This window comes from Anomaloglossus baeobatrachus, chromosome 1 (genome assembly GCF_048569485.1).
Source record: "Anomaloglossus baeobatrachus isolate aAnoBae1 chromosome 1, aAnoBae1.hap1, whole genome shotgun sequence".
NCBI classification, from domain to species: Eukaryota; Metazoa; Chordata; class Amphibia; order Anura; family Aromobatidae; genus Anomaloglossus; species Anomaloglossus baeobatrachus.
Window position 1 is genome coordinate 89,726,253 of NC_134353.1, and position 20,873 is coordinate 89,747,125.

Consider the following 20,873-nt stretch of genomic DNA (forward strand, 5'->3'; position numbering starts at 1 on the left):
ATTGCCTCCAAAGGATTCGCAACAAAATATTGAAAATAAAAATATTTTGTTTGAGTTTGGTTTATTTGTCCAATTACTTTTGACCTCCTAAAATGTGGAGTGTTTGTAAAGAAATGTGTACAATTCCTACAATTTCTATCAGATATTTTTGTTCAAACCTTCAAATTAAACGTTACAATCTGCACATGAATTCTGTTGTAGAGGTTTCATTTCAAATCCAATGTGGTGGCATGCAGAGCCCAACTCGCGAAAATTGTGTCACTGTCCAAATATTTCTGGACCTAACTGTATTTACTAGAATGTAATACTTTGTAAAAAAAAAAAAAAAAAAAAGATTAAAGATGCCTTCTGTATGGAGAAATTAGTCGCATGCATTTCTTAGGTGTGATTTTGGCCCATTCTCCCACACAAACACTCTTCAAATCCAGAAGGTTCTGTGGGCTCCTTCTTTGAACTCAGAGCTTTAGTGCCTTCCGTAAATTATATGTTGGATTCAAGTCAGGTGATTGGCTGGGCCATTTTCTTTATCTAAAATCAATTGAGAGTTTCTTTGGCTGTGTTAGAGATCATTGTTTTACTGAAATGTCCACCCTTATTTTATCTTCATAATCCTGGTAGGTGGCAACAGATTTTTATTACCAATGTCTCAGTACCCTTTGTCCATTCATCCTTCCTTCACTTATATGAAGATTGCTAGTGCCATAAGCTGAAAAACATACCCATATGATGTTCCCATCTCCAAACTTCACTGTTGGTATGGTGTTATTGGGAAGATATGTAGTGTTGCCTTTTTGGCCTCCAAGCATGATATGTATTATAGCATACGGAGTTCAATTTTGGTCTCATCTAACCAGACTATATTCTCCCAGTATTTCACAGGCTTGTCTAAATGTTGTTATGCAAGCTTTAGGCTATGTCCGCACTTTGCGTCGAGGTAGTTGCAGTTCAACATGCAGTTCAAAACGCATGTTTTGGCACAAATTGCTTTTGCCAAAGTTGCTTTTGACCATCAAAACGCGGTAAATACGCGTGCGTATTTACCGCGTTCTTAGCGCTTTATATATGCTTTTCCATTGCTTAAACTTAGATGCGCTTTGATTACAAAGACACTACTAAAGTTTTAACATACAAACACTATGAAAGAAGGGGGAAAAAAAAATACACACAATTTATTAAATCATAACGAAAAGAGCGATATTTAATATAATTATAGCTGTTTTATACTAAATATGGATAAAATATTAATAGATTTATATTTTTCATTAATTTAATTGTCGGACTGTGTGTGTGTGTAAATGGACATATTCCATTATTTTGATGTCAGAAATGCATGCGTTTATGTAGTCCAAAACGCATTGTTTCTGCAGCTAAAAAGCAGGTAAAACGCTGGAATTTTGATGTTGTTTGCATTTTGCTACTTCTCGTTGAGTTCAATGTTAGCAAAACGCAGCCCAAATAGCAAAAACAATTGACATGCTGCTTCTTTGAACGCAGAGTTTTTGACCAAAATTATGCAAATTAAACGCTGTGTTTGGAAACGCAAAGTGCGGACTAGAAATCTACATTTTCCATAGACTTTGCTGGAAAATCAAAGCGCATGCACTTTGGCATGAAAACGCTGCTGCTCAAAACGGACCTAAAAAGCAGCTGAAACGCAAAGTGCGGACATAGCCTTAAACTCACTTGAAAATGCTTTTTGTTCAGCAATGGAGTCTTGCGTGTGGAGCATGCATACAGGCCACGAAGGCTGAGTGTATTACTTATTGTTTTCTTTGAAATAATTGAACCTGCTGATTCCCGGTCTTTCTGTAGCCAGCTTGATGATGAAATTCTGTTCTTTCCACTTCTGGATTATGGACTCACTAGTGCTCACTGGAACAGTTAGTAGTTTAAAAATTCTTCTGTAAGTGATCTGATACTATCAGTATATTTTGCAATAATAAAGTTGCAAAGGTCTTGAGACAGCTCACTGGTTTTACCCATCAAGAGAAGTTTCTTGTGTGGCACCTTGATAATGAGACACACATATATATATATATTATATATATATATATATATATATATATATATATATATATATATATATATATATATATATATATATATGCACATATACATACACCATCGGTTGAGCCAGCTGATAATTTTCACTAAAAGGCAGGATTGCTTTCTAATTACTGATAGATTTCAGATTTCAGCTGTTATGACTTTCCATGAATTTTGCACCTCTCTTTCTTCTTGCGTTAAGTACTTGTTCCCTGTGTTATTTCTCATTATTACACAACTTAATTTATAGACATCTATTGTTGCATCTCTTTGCCTGTGTTGATTGGACGGGTTATCAAAACCGGTTATGAAATTCTTGTCAATAGCTTTAGAAATATATTTACGGGTGACATGTTAAATATTCATTTTGCCCACTGTACATAGATACACTACTTGTTGTAGTAGATCCACGATAAGCGATGCAACCACAATGATCTTCCCTGCTCTGATGCGACTATGATGCAGCTCTCCTGCTCTCCAGATGCTGTAAGGACCGGAAGTGACGGGAGTGAAGAGTTATTAGCGTAATCAAGTGCGGCTTCAGGTCTCACTGGATCAAGCGGAAAAATCTGATCTCTGTGGGCTTTTGCTCTCTCTTCTACCATGCATGACACTTGCTTTATATGATTGGGCAGCAGCAAACGAGAAAAATGTAACACTCCAATCAAGTGAGCAGTAACAGACTTTTATGGAAGGGAAAATATGCACATTGAGCACACTAAACTTCAAAAGCCCATGTCTCTTAACGGAGGAAAGAAATGTTTTAATTGGCCTTTATTCCGCTTTTTAGTGACATATACAGAGTAAAGAAAATATTGATAAAGGTCTTCAAATTTGCTACAATATTTCTGACATTCCATATGAATCTGAAGAAAAATATCTTCACCCCTATGTGCACGAAGGGGAGTATACAGTTGCGTTCATACAAATCTATGGGTGGATATTAACCATCTATACCACAACGATTACCGATACTCCCAAAAATTATTGCAAGATCTGTTTTTTGAGTATCCAAGGAGAAATCTGTATGCAGCTTCTAGTCAAATTGCCAACACAAAATTGAAATTTTCTGAACAGAATTTAAAAAATATTCACTGTTACGCTAATGGACTGATTAATAGATGATTTTGTCTATAAGGGGGTTTCAGATATGATTTGAGTAGTAAAGCGTCCTATGTATATATTACATGGCTGATTGCTGTGGGCTCTACCAATCACTATAAAGGGAGTCAAAAGCCCCCTTGTTCAGAGTTCTGCACAATTTAAGACACATTGTTAGATCAGCTATTTACTGAAAAGTGAAAAAACAAAAACAAAAAAAAAACGTGAACCCAACATCTCAAGGGGTATAACGTTATTCAAATTATTTCTAAACCAATTATGCCACTTGGGCAACATGATGCACCTATTTTCCAAGTATCATCATGTACAACAAAATAAATGTGCATAGCAAGGATGGCACAGACATGGGAAGTGTGCACGAACCATCTACCCTGGGTGGCAGATGCAACTCAAGCTAGCTCCAATCTTAGTAGTTTAATGTTTTAGATACTGCTATCATTGCAACCAGAAGATTACATACACTATCAAAAAAGAGACTCATGTTTTTTTCCACTATCTGACATGAAATCAGAATAACTTTTCCGTTTTAGGTCAATTAGGAACCAAAATTATTTGTTTGCCAAATGAATTTTTAAGGCATTATTACTTTCTGCAAAGTCAAAGGTTTACATACACTAAGAGTACTATGCCTTTAAACATTATAAGACAGCCCATATGATTATGTCATGTCTTTGGAAGCATCTGATAGGTTTATTGGCAACATCTGAGTTAGAGACACACCTGTGTATGTATTTTAATGCACACCTGAAACACACTGCTTCTTTGTGTAGCATCATGGGAAAGTCAAAAGAAATCAGCCAAGATCTCAGAAAGAGAATTGTGGACTTGCACAAGTCTGGTTCATCCGTGGGTGCAATTTCCAGATACCTGAAGGTGCCTCGTTCATCTGGACAAAGAATTATATGCAAGTACAAACAATATGGGAAGGTGCAGCCATCATATAGCTCAAGAAGGAGATGGGTTTTGTGTGCCAGAGATGAACATGCTTTGGTCAGACATGTGCATATCAACCCAAGAACAAAAGCAAAAGACCTTGTGAAGATACTGGCGGAAGCTGGAAAGATTGTGTCATTCAGTGGAACAAGTAGTATATCAATATGGGCTGAGTGGCCACTGCCAGTAAGAAGCCATTACTCCAAAAGAAACAAAAAAGCCAGGTTAATGTTTTCAAATGCACATAGGAACAAATACCTTAATTTTTGGAAACCTGTCCTGTGGTCTGACGAAACTAAAATTGAACAGTTTGGCCATAAGAACAATTGTTGTGTTTGGAGGAAAAATGGGAAACATTTGAAGCCTAAGAACACCATCCCAACTGTGAAACATGGGGGTGGCAACATGGCTCAGTTACACCAGTTCTGTCAGGAGGAATGGACCCACATTCCTACCAATTATTGTGAGAAGCATATACAAAACATTTGACCCAAGTCATACAGTTTAAGGGCTTTTGACTTTGCAGAAAGTAATAAAAATGCCTTAAAACATTCTCGCTCTCTCATTATTCTGGAATTTGGCAAATATAAATAATTTTGGTTCCTAATTGACCTAAAAGGGGAAAGGTTTATTCTGATTTCATGTCAGATAGTGAGAAAAACATGCATGTGTCTTTTTAGATAGCATATGTAAACTTCTAATTTCAACTATACCTAAGCTAGGAAAACCTTAAAGTGTGCTGCTTGGCTGGCCCTCATCAATTATAGTGGTTGTGATCGTCCACCCTATTTGGCTACGCCAAACCATGGGATATAAATCACCAACAAAAAAGGAGCAAAGTTTAATAAAATTTAACTTTTATTACTTGAAAAAATAAAATCATGAACAAGATGTCTTCAGGAAACACAAGTCCCATTAAAGGGTTAAAAAAATTTTTGTAACTCACAAAATCATAATTGGGAACACCAACACTCAAATCAAATGGCAATGAAATAACATTCAGTATACCTACGGGATCTTACATGAACGTGAATGATGTCCCACACCGTCTCCGACGCACGTTTCGCGCTGTATAGCGCTTTATCCTGGATGTGGTGTTCCCAATTATGATTGTGAGTTACAAAAATTTTTTTAACCCTTTAATGGGACTTGTGTTTCCTGAAGACATCTTGTTCATAATTTTATTTTTTCAATTAATAAAAGTTAAATTTGATTAAACTTTGCTCCTTTTTTGTTGGGGATTTATATTTCCCCTGTGGATGTTTTCTCATACATTTATATATTCTTTGGTGTTGATGCAAACCATGGGATAGCTTTAAGGCATTTTGGGGAAGCCTGCATGGCTGCGCCTGATGTCATGATTCTACTCTCTGGCTGCTGTAATATTCAGCACGGTGTGAAATGGTGCAGAGCATTTATATTTTTTGCGAACCTCTAAATAAAAGTTGATTGAATTTGCTGGGACCCAAGAATTTGGGTAAATTTGAGTTAAAGTTGATCCGTAGTGGCCTGATCTGATCATCAGTAAGGGTGGCTTTACATGCTGCGATATCCGTCCCGATATCGCTAGCATGAGATCCGCCCCATCGTTTCTGCGCGACGGGCATATCGCTGCCCGTCGCGCACAAAATCGTGCACCCCCGTCACACGTACTTATCTGCCCTGCGACGTCGCTGTGACCGGCGAACCGCCTCCTTTCTAAGGGGGCGGTCCGTTCGGCGTCACAGCGACGTCACTAAGCGGCCGCCCAATGAAAGCGGAGGGGCGGAGATGAGCGGGACGTAACATCCCGCCCAGCTCCTTCCTTCCGCATTGTGGCTGGAGGCAGGTAAGGAGAAGTTCCTCGTTCCTGCGGCGTCACACGTAGCGATGCGTGCTGCCGCAGGGACGAGGATCAACTTCGCGACAGCAGCAATAACTGGCAGCGGACCCCCATGTCAATGAGGAGCGATTTTGGACGTTTTTGCAACAATCCAAAATCACTCCTAGGAGTCACACGCTACGAGATCGCTACAGCGGCCGGATGTGCGTCACAAAATCCGTGACCCCAACGAGATCGCTTTAGCAAAATCGTAGCGTGTAAAGCCCACTTAAGACATGGCCTAAATAAAACCCATACAGTTAAAGAAGTGTGTTAACCAAAAAGCTAAATCTGGGTAATAAAAGGTTGTCCAGCCTTAAAAAAAAAAAAGAAAAAAAGAGCCCTTATATATCAATACACAAAAAATAAAGAGCCACATGGCTTTTGGAATGTTTCGAAGAAAAAAAAAAAAAAAGGTTTGCCTGGAAGGCGCTAAATAGTTGTACTAAAGCAGTTATGAATGTACTGAATTTAGGATAAAATTTGAATTAAGTTCTCTATTTCAGTCATTTCCTGAAGTCAGCTAAGATTCATTTTATTGTTGCACATTACTCCTTTGGCTTATATGCAGAATTCTCCCAGCTCAGAACCATTCTTGCTTCATTTTGAATGCACAGCATATCTGAGACCTAGCTTTACATTTTCATTGATATTCAAATTTGCTGACCGTGGAGGTCATTCCAAAACCTTAATCATGTTTCTTCAATTGGTTCAAGATTCATTTTTGAAGTCCAGTATATTTTGGATATTATAGCTTACATACCTTTCAGCGTAATATTATATAAGCACTAACTGCCTAAAATTACAGGCTTTCTTAACAAAAGGTACAGATGACATAATAAAAAAACAAAGATGGTTTAAATAAAAAAAGTCTTTATACTGATCACTCACCTTTGCAAAGGGGAATATCCTAAAAACATCTCATTTGTGCTGCAAAAAAATTAGGCTATCTATACCCGGCTCTGTTCAAGATGTGTCAGTGGGCATGCAAGAAGCGAACATACAAGTCCCATCAGCCAGTAAAAACATTGAAATTTTCATAGCCCTCAAAACATGAAATACCTACCCTAAAAATGTATGTTGGCAGTCATTAATGGCTTATATTCTACAATATGCAATGCATGAAACTTACCGTATTGCAATAATGTGATACTAAATGTGTTTTTTTGTGAAATGCAAAAGTGGATATATTTGAATCAAAAGGTTATAAGATGAAGAATCATAACTGCAATAGATTACATTTTTACTGGTTGATAAATTACAATAATTCATTTATCTTACCTAAGTGGAACTTTTGGCAATCACTTGGTAGCTTTCCAATTTTAGGAATCGGTGGTTTAGATCTCATTCTCCTGGTCTCCACAAATAAAGTCATTTTAGACAGAGGTTCCGGTCTTTCAAGTATCAATGATTTGGAATGGCTGTTATAAGGTGCACTTGGTCTTTTGGATTTCCGTAGGCACATTTCAAATTTCCATTTTTTACTGGTAGAATTTTCAATTCTACGCAAAGCACGTGAAGAGCTAGCAACAGACTTGTTCTTTCGAAGACAATACTTTGGGGTGAACCCTCTTTTTAGTCTCCATCCTGGTTTTAAATTGGATTTGTTCTCAGCAACAGTATGTCTAGAGGGGGACTTTCTATAGGAGGAGGGCATTTTAGTTTCATTAAGTTTTGTCAGATAAACTTTACATTCTTGAATGTTTTGCTTACTGCTAGAACGCGTATTTAAAATGCTTGGCTTGGATTTGCACTTATTTTGCACTAACATATTTACTTTTTTAGAAGAGCCCAATGATCCAATATCCAATATGGAATTGCGTATAGTTGCAGCTCCTTGGCAAGTACCACTTCTTTCAATGTTGGCGGATTGGGCAATCCGTTTGGCTGATACCCTGATGCTGGTAGATGCTTTTTCTGCATACACTTCCGGCACATGTGTATGTTTTTTGGGGCATGCAGATTTAACGCAGACATCATTATTCTGATCGGTCATGTTATTTAAATTATTAAAATTCTGGACAACTTTATGGTTTCCTTTACGGATTTTTGAATCGTTGAAGAGCTTTGTTAAGGTTTCTGATTGAGTTGGCGATCCACAATTTTTAAAGTGTTTTTTAGTACTGCATGAATTAATTCTTGGTTCATTTGCCTTTGTTATACGACTTTTCCTGTTACGTTTATGATGAGGGCTTCCAGCATTAGCTTTTCTCACTATTGAAAGAGACTGAGTTTCTGTTGTTTGCATAAACCAGCCAGCAAGGTCACCTAGGTCACATTTTTTCTGAAACAGCAGCTGAACAGGTGACCTCTTTTCTGAGCTGCAAACTTTCAAGGTTGACGAGGATTGCGCTACATTATTTTCTTCCCTATTGTTCTTGGAGAGCCATGTATTTGCCATTTGTTCATATTTATTCTCTAAATCTTTTAACAAAGATTCTTTAGAAGTAGATGCAGACCACCAATTAAGAACAGTATTGTGCTGTAGACTAATATTTGCAGTGCGATTTTCCTCTTCGTTGCTGGAGCATTTTGTATCTACTAAAGGTATATTACATTGCCGTTTATAATGTCTTAATTTTCTTCTGTAAATCATAGATTTCTTAAGAAGCACGTTTTTTGATTCATGACCTAATGTGCGCCTAACAGAAAACGTAGAGGGTGGAACAGACGCAAAAGATGTTGACAAATGCTTTTTAGATCTGGTTTCATAATTTGAACGTCTCAATTTTCTAATCACTAAAGAGTCCAATTTTTGCTTTGTGACGGTCTTTTGGTCTTGGTCTTCTTCTGTATCACTTTTTTCTCTTTCAGTGTATTTTGTGAAAGCTTCCTGAAAAGGTACGAAAAGTGATTTCCCTCCTTTATGTGAAATCGAGTCGTTGCTTGTACACAATCCAGAGATATTCGAAAGCCTTCTCAATTTAAGTCGTTCAGAAACTCTTTGAAAACTCAGAGCTTTAGATTCACACTTTTGTACAATTCTTTCAGAAGATCTTAGAATTCTTTTCACTTTTTTAAGTCTCATTCTTGTGCCCGAGCCTTTATTTTGGATAACGTAAGTTTCAGCAATTCTTGACTTCCCTAATTTAGAAGTGTGTTTTTTGCCTTTAGTTTTTTGAGTCGGAGAGAAGGCACTGTCACTTCCAGGTTCATTGGAGATCTTCTGTGAACACCTTTTGTGTTGGCTTTCAACCTGAGAGGTATGGGTTTTTCGGCTTGAGGTTTTTCTTTCAAAATGACTTTGATCAGCATAAAAGAAAAGTTTTTCAGGACTAGTTTGATCACTAGCTTTATTTTCAGGTGAACTTGGGGGTGTCTTTATCACATGGTCAGAAAGCTTGTCATCTACTAGATTATTCATTGGAGGATATTCAGAGCTTAATGTGTAAACTCCGTCTTCATTTTCAAATTTAGAGACAAACATTAGCTTTATTGGGCTAAAGTATGAATTATCAGATGATGTGGATTGTGCTGATGACTTCGTTACGGATATGTGAGTTTCTTCAACACCTGCACAGGTGTTTTTTGTTACCATTCTTTTATTGAGAAGATTTCTTTGTTCCACATTGTTTTGGGTTTTCCATGGCATATTTAACGCACCGGATTCAACTTTACTTAAGCATAGGTTTGAGTTTTTTAATTTAGATACACCTTTACAGTTTATTCTACTGGTAGCTGAAAGTTTGGAATCATCTAGACGCTCTACCACTACTCTTAAATGAGCATTTCGCTTTTTTTCAGTAGTATTATTTTTAAACTTCATCCCTTCAGTTTTAAAATTCTTTAGCATTCCTGAGTTTTTTTGAATTGTACATTTGCAAAATAAATTGTTTTGATAAGAACACAGTCCATGGGACATATCACACATTTTACATATGCCTTGTAGGTTTCTGGCATATCGTTTGGGCGGAATAGTACTTTCAAGACAGCCATCTCTATTGATCTGCCGCTTATTTGCCTTCGGTTTTATTTTTACAATCCTTCGTGGTGCAGAACGATTAAAGTTGACAGGTAAACAAAACTGACATTTCTTGATACAGTTCACATTTGTAGAAGTTCTCTTCAGTGCATTTTGAGGTAGATTGGTTATTTTCTCCTGAACGTCACTCTCCATTTCATTGCTTTCACAATCCTTGACACGTAAAACGTTATGAGCATGTTCCCTTACAGAAACAGCAGCTCTAGCCTCTCTAGTAGCTGGTGAATTCCTCATAAAATATTTTTTTTCCTTAGGAAAAGTATCTGTGAGGTTATTAAGTTCCCTGGCAAAGTCAACAGTCTGACTGTCAGATAAAGAGCTATTGAATATTGACTTTTTTTCATTATTTCTGTTATGGACATTTTTTTCAGAATATTTTTCTTTTTGATTAAGCAGCTCAGCAAAACCATGTGTTTCAGAATTAAGAAAACGCTTTATCAGGCTTCCTAAATTGACACAGTTAGTTGTTGAGGAGGCAGAGCTTTTTCGCCTTTGCCTTCTATTTTGTTTTATTTCATTTTGTTTTTCATTAGCACAACTTGTATCTTTAAAGGTCACATTTTTTATTACGGCCACATACTTTTCGTCTGATGGATCACATTTTTTAAGGCAACTTTTGGTTGTCATTTCTAGTCGACTCCTTGGCTGTGTATATCCGTACTGTAAGCCATTTTGAACTGTGGCGCCTTTCAATTCAGTTACAGTTCTTGGTAATTTTAATTTGGACAAATCTGAAGAAAAAAGTAATCTTTGCCCTGTGGAATTGTGGGAACGAAAACAGTCATAATATACAGATTTTTTCTTTCTTGAACGTGTTTTTATACAGTGCAAAAGTTGATCACTTAAAAGATTGTGGTCCTTTTTATTTTGGGTTAGTTTAACAGTCCCTAAATTCATGTTAGGCCACGTAAATCGTAAATCCTTTAGACAAACACTAAGGTGCGGGAGATTCACTTGATCTATTTTTTTATTTATCTTGATGCTCTTAGTCAACTTTGGGTTTGTGCATGTGTGACAAGTAGCAAGTGAAGTTTCTGGTCTTTGGGATACCTGTTCCACTGACCTTCTTTGTGCATTGCTATGACACATTTGTGAACAGGATTCTTGTTCTTCTTTTAAAAATTTCAGCATACCAATGAATTGCTGTTGGTGGTATAAGCACCATGACGCTAAGACTTTAAATAAAACGGTGTTTTCCTTATGTAGCCTTGAGGATTTTTTCATCTTTCTTAAAAAGTAACCCTTCAAAACGCTGAAAAAAAAAAAGAATAGTAAAAAAAAAAAAAAAAAAATCTCTTAGTATTTAGTGCTGCAATTTTATTGTAATACTGCTGCTAAGGAACATAGTAATTCATCCTTTACTTCTGTAGAACCAAAGATTCTTAATGCTTTAGTTTATGTTACTAATGCTTTACAATTTAAGCAAGAAAACCAAGTGATAACTCAAATTATTCCACTAGTATCAATTTCTGGATTTCATGCTTGGGTTTAAAATAAAAATATAAATTGTATATTATATATACAGTGGCTACGGAAAGTATTCAGACCCCTTTACATTTTTCACTTTGTTTCATTGCAGCCATTTGGTAAATTAAAAAAAGTTCATTTTTTTCTCATTAATGTACACTCTGCACCCCATCTTGTCAGAAAAAAACCCAAATGTAGACATTTTTGCAAATTTATTAAACAAGAAAAACTGAAATATCACATGGTCATAATTATTAGACCCTTTGCTCAGACACTCACATGTAAGTCACATGCTGTCCATTTCCTTGATGATCCTCCTTGAGATGGTTCTACTCCTTCATTGGAGTCCAGCTGTGTTTAATTAAACTGATAGGACTTGATTTGGAAAGGCACACACCTGTCTATATAACACCTCACAGCTCACAGTGCATGCCAGACCAAAATGAGAATCATGAGGTCAAAAAGGAACTGACCAAGGAGCTCAGAGACAGAATTGTGGCAAGGCACAGATCTGGCCAAGGTTACAAAAAAATTTCTACAGTACTCAAGGTTAGGGCTCTTTTCCACTTGCGATTTTCATGTGTGAGTGCGATCCAATAAAACAATGGATCACACTCGCACTAGTGTTAATCAATGAGGCAATGTCCTCTTTTCTTTTATTTCTCGACACGAGCTCTCGGTGCAATCGCAGCATGCTGCATTTTGCAGCGAATCTCAGCTCACGCACACCAATACAATCCTATGGGGGGGGTGTGAAACATCGCACTGCACTCGCATGTTATTTGACTGAAGTGCGATATACGCAGAGACAGACAGCGGAGAAGGGAAAAAGTGCTCCCTCCCTCTTCACCAAGGCTGTGATACAATCGCAAGATTGCATCACAGTCGTATGACCTTCGGCTGATGCTCGCAGCTTTCGATGCGAGAGCATTGGAAGAGGTACGCAAGTGGATAGGAGCCCTTAAGAGCACAGTAGCCTCCATAATCCTTAAATTGAAGACGTTTGGGACCACCAGAACTCTTCCTAGAGCTGGCTCTTCTTGACTGGCCCAGCCAGGGCCCTGACGTAAACCCAATTGAGTATCTCTGGAGAGACCTGAAAATGGCTGTCCACCAACGTTCACCATCCAACCTGACGGAACTGGAGAGGATCTGCAAGGAAGAATGGCAGAGGATCCCCAAATCCGGGTGTGAAAAACTTGTTGCATCATTCTCAAGAAGATTCCTGGCTGTACTAGCTCAAAAAGGTGCTCAATACTGAGCAAAGGGTCTGAATACTTATGACCATGTGATATTTCAGTTTTTCTTGCTTAATAAATTTGCAAAAACATTTTTACATTTCTGGGGGGGGGGGGGGGTTCTGTCAAGATTGGGTGCAGAGTGTACATTAATGAGAAAAAAAATGAACCTTTTTTGAATTTACCAAATAGCAGCAATAAAACAGTGAAAAGGGATCTGAATACTTTCCGTCCCCACTGTGTGTGTGTGTGTGTGTGTATTATAATATATTACAAGGATGTAACTACCTTAGTAGGGTCAAACGATTAATAGAAAAAATGATTTGTTGAGGGTGAGATTACAATATTATACGTATTGTTTTTCTTTAAAACTATCATTGTCAATCAGGTTAATTTAATTAGAGAAATCCAAAACACTGCAAATCAAATTCACAAAATAAAACAAGATCGAAAAGCGCACAAACAAAACCCAAAAATTGTCAACATTGAAATAGAAAACCTTGGCAAAACTTTAGGGCTGGGTTTAACAGTTGTATAAATGGGGAGGATTTTTTGCACCTATTTATGCATTTTTTAGGTACATGTTACCGTATGTTGCTGACAGGTTGTGGGGGACGCCGTGATTTTATTATATATTGCAATACTACTGATTACAGTATAAAAGGACAGATAGAAGATCACATAGATAAGAGGCCCTAAAGGAAATTAAAAAGAAAAAATTTAGAAGAAATAAAAAAACAAAAAAAAAAAACCCAAAACACAAACACTTACCTGCATATAAAATACTGCAAAGCAAAATTATTATATATTATATATACGCAGCAGATTTAGATTTGCTTTTGTCAACCATGTTTTTTTTATTTTACTATATTTCCACCATCTGATTAAAATTTAATAAATTCCCATTGTAAACAGTGTGACTCCTAGCATTTACTAGGTAAAGAATAGTTACATGTAGATACACAATACAGCAACGTTCAGAAGGCTGTGACTTACAAATTTAATCTGCTCATATAAAATTTTAATAGAAAACCCTCTAATAAAGGATTTCTGCTTTAAGTTAAGGCTGTGTCTTTGTTCTTAGCACAATATACACAGCTCCCATGCAGAGTAAGTGTCTGAAGATTTTCTTTTTAAAAATGAAGTTTTCTAACCCAAAATGTTGCTGGTTAAGGCTTACATGAGGTTTAGATGTTTAACATTGGTAATTTTCTCAAGAAGTTTAATTTCCATTTTTATTCTTTTTTTTAAAAAAAAATTGAGGTAGATCCTTTGAAATAATTGTGTTTTAGATGTGAGAAATTCAAATATGCAAGATTCACCAAATTTTCCAAGAAAAATCAATCTGCTGTTAAACTACTCAACTCCAATAGTCATGAAAAAAACATTTATGACACAACATACTAATCTTCACTGCTGTGCTGTCACACATATGTAGTTTCTTCAGTTTGTTGCTTTCTCTATTGCAGTAGGGTCCTCTTATCCAGATTTCTACACAAAATGGTTGTTGGGTTTCCTGCTTCAGCTTTTATACTGGCTACATTTCCTCCTGATTAGTTGTGAAAGACGGTCACCACAAAGACGGAGACAAAAAAAAGCTGCAACATGCAAACAGAAAAACTGAAATCTCAGACTTTGCCGGGGAAGGAAATGCATGCAGTTTTGGGATCAAAATTGGACCCAAAAAATGTGCAAAAATGCGGCAAACGCAGTGTGCACACAAGGCCTAAGTCATCTGATCTTCCTGTGGCTCTTGCATTCTTTTGCAATGAGTAAAACGTGCAAATCATTAAAAATGTAATTCGCCAGAGGGAATGGCAGATTATTTGAATTCATCAGGTTCAGCAAATTCCTTAAAATTCAACACAAATACACTTCCCCTTTGATACTAAAAATTGCATAAAGCATTGAGAACCGGTAACTACCAGTACTGCAAAAAACAAACTGTTTCTGTGGACTGAACTTTGTTTAGTATGTAACACTATCAGACATGTATTATTTAAAGGGAATAAGAGCATTCAGTATACAGATTGAAGGTTTTGGTAGATTATGTGATCACCATAAATTGATCAGGGAATGTACTTGCTCTTTTGTCAGTGAAGCATTGTGAAGCTACAAAACATATAAAAATATAATCAATATTAAAATTCAAAAAAAGAAAGTCACAAAACCAGAAAATTTGTTGTACCCCTCCCATTGTCAATTTCATAAAAAAAAAAAAAGCGTTAAAAGCAAAAACTTTAAAGAAAAATTGTTATGTGGTGTCTGATTTGCCTTCAATATTCTGTATAAATCAAAAAATGCAGAAAAAAACCAAAATACTGCAAAAACTTTAAAATCAAATTGTGTCTCATTTGTTATGGTCAAAACATTGCAGCTACTGAATGATCTGCATATCTTCAGAAATGTTGGTTGCGTCTATTCTTGACCTACAACCATTGATTCCACATGAATGATTTCTTCTGGTAAGATTGCTGCGAGTCCTCAAGACTGATTTTCCTACAGTTATTCATAAAATCTAATCGTTACAGAAGAATTGTGATATTATATCCCAGACATTGTTTTTCTTTACAACCCTTCAGACAGGCTTAAAACATTTAAAATGGTTTTAAGAGTATTGTGAAAGGGTACCAAGTTAAATTTAAGCAAATTATAACTACGTTACCTTATAACATATCCAAGTTGATGAGCCACAATTGCTATTCTAAATATGGTTGGATTATAAAATCTATTAACCCCTTCACCCGCGGCCACTAAAACACCCTAATGACCGGGCCATTTTTTGCAATTCTGACCAGTGTCACTTTGACAGGTTATAACTCTGGAACGCTTCAACGGATCCTGGCGATTCTGAGATTGTTTTTTCGTGACATATTGTACTTCATGTCAGTGGTAAATTTAGGCCGATATTTTTTGCGTTTATTTGTGAAAATTTAGGAAATTTTGCGAATTATGAAAATTTTGCAATTTTCAAACTTTGAAAATGTATACCCAGAAATCAGAGATATGTCACACAAAATAGTTAATAAATAAACTTTCCCACTTGTCTACTTTCCATCAGCGCAATTTTCGAAACAAAATTTCTTTTCATTAGGAAGTTAGAAGGGGTCAAAGGTCATCAGCAATTTCTCATTTTTCCAACAAAATTTACAAAAGAAATTTTTTTAGGGACCACATCACATTTCAAGTGACTTTGAGAGGCCGAGGTGACAGAAAATACCCAAAAGTGACCCCATTCTAAAATCTGCACCCCTCACTCTGCTCAAAACCACATCCAAGAAGTTTATTAACCCTTTAGGTGCTTCACAGGAACTAAAGCAATGTGGAAGGAAAAAATGAAAATTTTACTTTTTAACACAAAAATGTTACTTTAGCCATAAAATTTTCATTTTTACAAGGGAGAAAAGAGAAAGTGCACCCTACAATTTACTGTGCATTTTCTCCTGAGTCCGCTGATACCCCATATGTGGTAAAAATCAATTGTTTGTGCGCATGGCAGAGGTCGAAAGGGAAGGAGCGCCATTTGAATTTTTGAACGCAAAATTAGCTGCACTCATTAGTGGACGCCATGTCGGGTTTGAAGACCCCCTGAGTTACCTAAACAATGGAGCTCCCCCACAAGTAACCCCATTTTGGAAACTAGAGCCCTCAAATAATTTTTCTAGATGTTTGGTGAGCACTTTGAACACCTGGGGGCTTCACAGAACTTTATATCGTTGAGCCGTGAAAAGAAAAAACATTTTTTTTTTACCACAAAATGGTTGCTTCAACTAGGTAGCTTTTTTTTCACAAGGGTATCAGGAAAAAATTCACCATGAAATTTATAGTGCATTTTTTCCTGAGTACGGCGATACCTCATATGTGGTGGAAAGCAATTGTTTGGGTGCATGGCGGGGCTCAGAAGAGAAGGAACGCCATTTGACAGCAAAATTGGTTGGAATCATTAGCGGACGCCATGTCACGTTTGGAGACCCCCTATGGTGCCTAAACAGTGGAGCTCCCCCACAAGTGACCCCATTTTGGAAACTAGACCCCTCAAGGAGTTTATCTAGATGTTTAGCGAGCCCCAAGGGGCTCCACAGAAGTTGATAATGTTGAGCCAGGAATACAATTTTTTTTTTCACCACAAAACTGTCACTCGAACCAGGTAGCTTTTTTTCCCACAAGGGTATCAGGAAAAAATGCACCATAAAACGTATTGTGCAATTTCTCCTGAGTACGCAGATACCTCATATGTGGTGGAAAGTAATTGTTCGGGCGCATGGCGGGGCTCCGAAGACAAGGAACGCCATTTAACAGCAAAATTGGTTGGAATCATTAGTGGACGCCATGTCACGTTTGGAGACCCCCTATGGTGCCTAAACAGTGGAGCTCCCCCACAAATTACCCCAATTTTGGAACTAGACCCCCTCAAGGAATTTATCTAGATATTTGGTGAGCCCCTTGTACCCCCAGGGGCTCCACAGAAGTTGATAACGTTGAACCGTGAAAATTATTATTTTTTTTTTTTACCACAATTTTTTTGCATCAATCAGGTAGCTTTTTTTTTTTTTTACAACGGTATCAGGAAAAACTGCGCCATAGAACGTATTGTGCAATTTTTCCTGAGTACGTAGATACCTCATATGTGGTGGAAGGTAATTGTTTGGGCGCATGGCAGGGCTCAGAAGAGAAGGAACGCCATTTGACTTTTCAAACGCACAGACGCGGTGCACTAATCGGCCGCTGCAGGACGCACGGTCGGATGCGATACAAAAAGCGTCAGGGATACGGCAAAAAAAAAAGTCATGCCAAAAATTGACCATGGATGCAGATACGTTATGTGCATCCCTGATCAGCACTTGGCGGGACGCACGGACGGATGCGATACAAAAAGCGTCACAGATACGGAAAAAAAGTCATGCCAAAAATTGAGCAGGGATGCCGATCCGTTATGTGCATCCCTGATCAGCGCTCGGCGGGACGCACGGACGGATGCGATACAAAAAGCGTCAGGGATACGGCAAAAAGTCACGCCAAAAATTGAGCAGGGATGCCGATCCGTCATGTGCATCCCTGATCAGCGCTCGGCGGGACGCACAGACTGATGCGATACAAAAAGCGTCGGGGATACGGCAGAAAGTCACGCCAAAAATTGAGCAGGGATGCCGATCTGTTATGTGCATCCCTGATCAGCGCTTGGCGGGACGCACGGACGGATGCGATACAAAAAGCGTCGGGGATACGGAAAAAAAAAAAGTCACGCCAAAAATTGAGCCGCGCTCGGCGGGACGCACGGACAGATGAGGTGTAAAAATGGACAGGATACAGGAAAAAAAAAAAAAAAGTTATACTCACAGGAACCCAGAGGATTAGCAGGAGGATCTCTGACCAGAAGAGCTGCAGAGGAACAGCTTTACAGGAACAGAAGGCAGGACGTTGGGCAGATAAGCAGAATGCCCAGGAAGGACCCAGCGATGGAGGCAGAGGTGATCGGGCCAGTTAAGATCTCGGACGAGCCGGTGAAGACAGGTAAGAGGACGTCGGGGGGAGAGCAGAGGGGTAGGGGGAGAGCAGAGGGGGAGAGGGGGGGGAGAGCAGAGGGGGAGGGGGGGGGAGAGCAGAGGGGGAGACCGGAGAGGGAGCTGCAGAAGCAGAATAGAGATAATGGGGGAGGAAGTCAGATCGCGGGGGGGAGCAGATCGGGATGTCGGGGGGGGAAGATCGCAGGGGGGCCCGGGCAGGGGCCAACACGGGAGAGCGCACGGGCTGCAAGGTGAGCACAGTACTCACGTGCAGCAGGAGCGGTGACCTCAGCTACGGCGGCGGCAGCAGCGGTGGCGTGGTACCACAAGTACCAGCCACTGCACGCTGCAGACATGTTGGTGGGAGGGCTCGCAGGCCAGCACAGGCCTGGGGAGGGCGGCCACCGGCAGATCAGAGCGCCCCATTGCACACTGATTGGAGTGATCGTGCTATGACGCGCAATCGCTCCAATCAGTGCTGCAGGGGCTGGGGGCGACATTTTAGAGCTCCGGCTATGATTTGTTGAAGCTGCTAGAGCAGATCATAGCCGGATCTCACAGTATCGCAGTAATTCTGGCATTATTTTTGCCAAAATTAGTGCGAACGATGTGGTTGGCGGTTCAGATTTGAACAGCCAATCACATCGATCGTCGATAGGGGGTGGCGATGCCACCCCCCCTGGGGTCAAGCAAAGGTCCCCTGCTGTAAGAAACAGCAGGGGACATCATTTGAAAGCCGTTGCTATGGCCACAGCAATCAAATGAAGTTTAGGCCGTAAAATTACGTCCCTGGTCGTTAAGTCACGTTAAAATAGGACGTAATTTTACTGCCCGCGGTCGTGAAGGGGTTAAATACTTGAATGCAGACCTCGTTATTAAATATATAGGACTTATAAATGAATTAAAGTAGAAAATAAACCTCTAATAGGTGCAGTGGCTGACCTTGTCCAAAGAGGACATTCCTAATATTCATTCCTTGTGTTCTATACATTATGCAAATGGCCTCCATGTGTACATTTAAACACTTTCTAACAATTAAAAACTCTGTTCTTAAAAGATTGTAACATCAAAGACTTGGATTCAGTTTGTATAGGGGACAGCCTCCAAAAAATGTGGCTGGCTAAGGCTGACGTAAGGATAGGCCATCAATGTTAAAGTAGTGGACAACCTCTAAGTTACAAAATCTCTCCCAGTCATACTTGCTGGAGATGTGTAAAGTACCGTATTTTTCAGATTATAAAATGCACTTTTACTACCAAAAATTTGGAAGGAAAAAGGGGTGTGTGTGTCTTCTAAGCCAAATGTAGCTTACCGGGGGATGGTGGAGAGGGGGGGGGGTCACAGGAGGCAGGGGCGGGGCTGTGGGCAGTGCACTGTTCTGTGGGCGCTGCTGAAACTGATGTGCTCGCTGTGGGGGGTGAGGCAGGGGCCCATCCTGAAAATGTTGGTGGTGCGGACCTCAAATAATGGCGCCTGGAGTCGATGCATACGGAGATTGAGCTCTTGGCTTAAGATCTCATCTGCTCATGCAGCGCCTCCGGTCGATTGATCTCTTAGCAGCGGACTTAAAAGGAAAATGGCGGCCGGAAGTGGTGCATGCGCAGATGGCTCGTCGTTGAGCTGAAAGCTCAATCTTCGCAGCCACCGTCTCCAGGCACTAGCTTGCACAGTCAATAGTTTCTAGATGCTCCTGCCTCACAACGCCAGTAGCGAGTATCTGGGACACTCGCCATATCGCCTGCAGCATCGCCCTACTCCAGGCACCCCTCTTACCTCTTGTAACTTTGCTCCACCACTGCTGCTGCCCTCCTTCCCCCCATATAAGACACCTCTGGATTATTAAACAGATCCCATGGGGTTTTTTTTCACTTTTTTTTCCTGTAAATTTGGGGTACGTATTATAATCCGCTGCATCTTATAAAACGAAAAACACGGTATTTACAATCCATCTCCATATTTCGTGGGCATGCCTGAAAATTTACATTTTATAAGAAAGTAACTGACAATAAGTGGGCTATTGCAGTTTGCCGCTCAAACCGTCAAAAAGCTTTAAAAAGAAAAATTACATTTTGTGGTACAGCTTTTGGCTGCAGCAAACTATGCAAATTAATGTTAGCCAAATCTATTATCTGGAAGAACTCACCATTTGGGCACAGAATAGATATGCCTCTAACTCCTTCACCCTCAGGCAATTTTCCATTTTTTCCTCTCTTTCTTCCAAGAGCCATAACTTTGTTATTATTCTGTCAATATAACCATATTAGGCTTGTTTTTTTGCGGGACGAGTTGTAATTTTGAACTACACCATTCATTCTGCCCCATGTTGTACTTAAAAATGGGCAAAAAAATTCCAAGTGTGGTGAAATTGCAAAAAAAAAAAAAAAAAAGTGCAATTGCACAATTTTTTTCCAGGTTTTTAATTTAACATGTTTACTATATGGTAATACTGACCTGGCATTATGATTCCCAGGTCAGTGTGAGTTCGTAGATCCCTAACATGTATAGTTTTAAGTTTAGCTAAGTGGTGAGAAAAAAACCCCAAAAAAAGAATTGCGCTTTTGTCGCCATTTTCCAAGACCGTTAATGTTCTCATTCTTCAGGATCTGGGGCTCAGTGATGGCTTATTTTGTGTGTCTTGAGCTGGCAATTTTAATTATATCATTAGTGCTTTGATGTGATGTTTTGATCGCCTGTTATTGCATTTTAATGCAATGTTGCAG

The 20,873-nt window shown here is 38.9% G+C and overlaps 1 protein-coding gene across 1 annotated transcript in view; it reads right to left on the reverse strand.

Annotated features, from left to right (window-relative positions):
* Nucleotides 1–20,873, reverse strand: part of LCORL (ligand dependent nuclear receptor corepressor like) — a 114,345-nt gene that overhangs the window by 7,068 nt on the left and 86,404 nt on the right. The window contains exon 7 of the mRNA XM_075346914.1: nucleotides 7,244–11,196. Within this exon, the coding sequence (XP_075203029.1) occupies nucleotides 7,244–11,196 (3,953 nt within the window). The remainder of the gene's footprint in view (nucleotides 1–7,243; nucleotides 11,197–20,873) is intronic.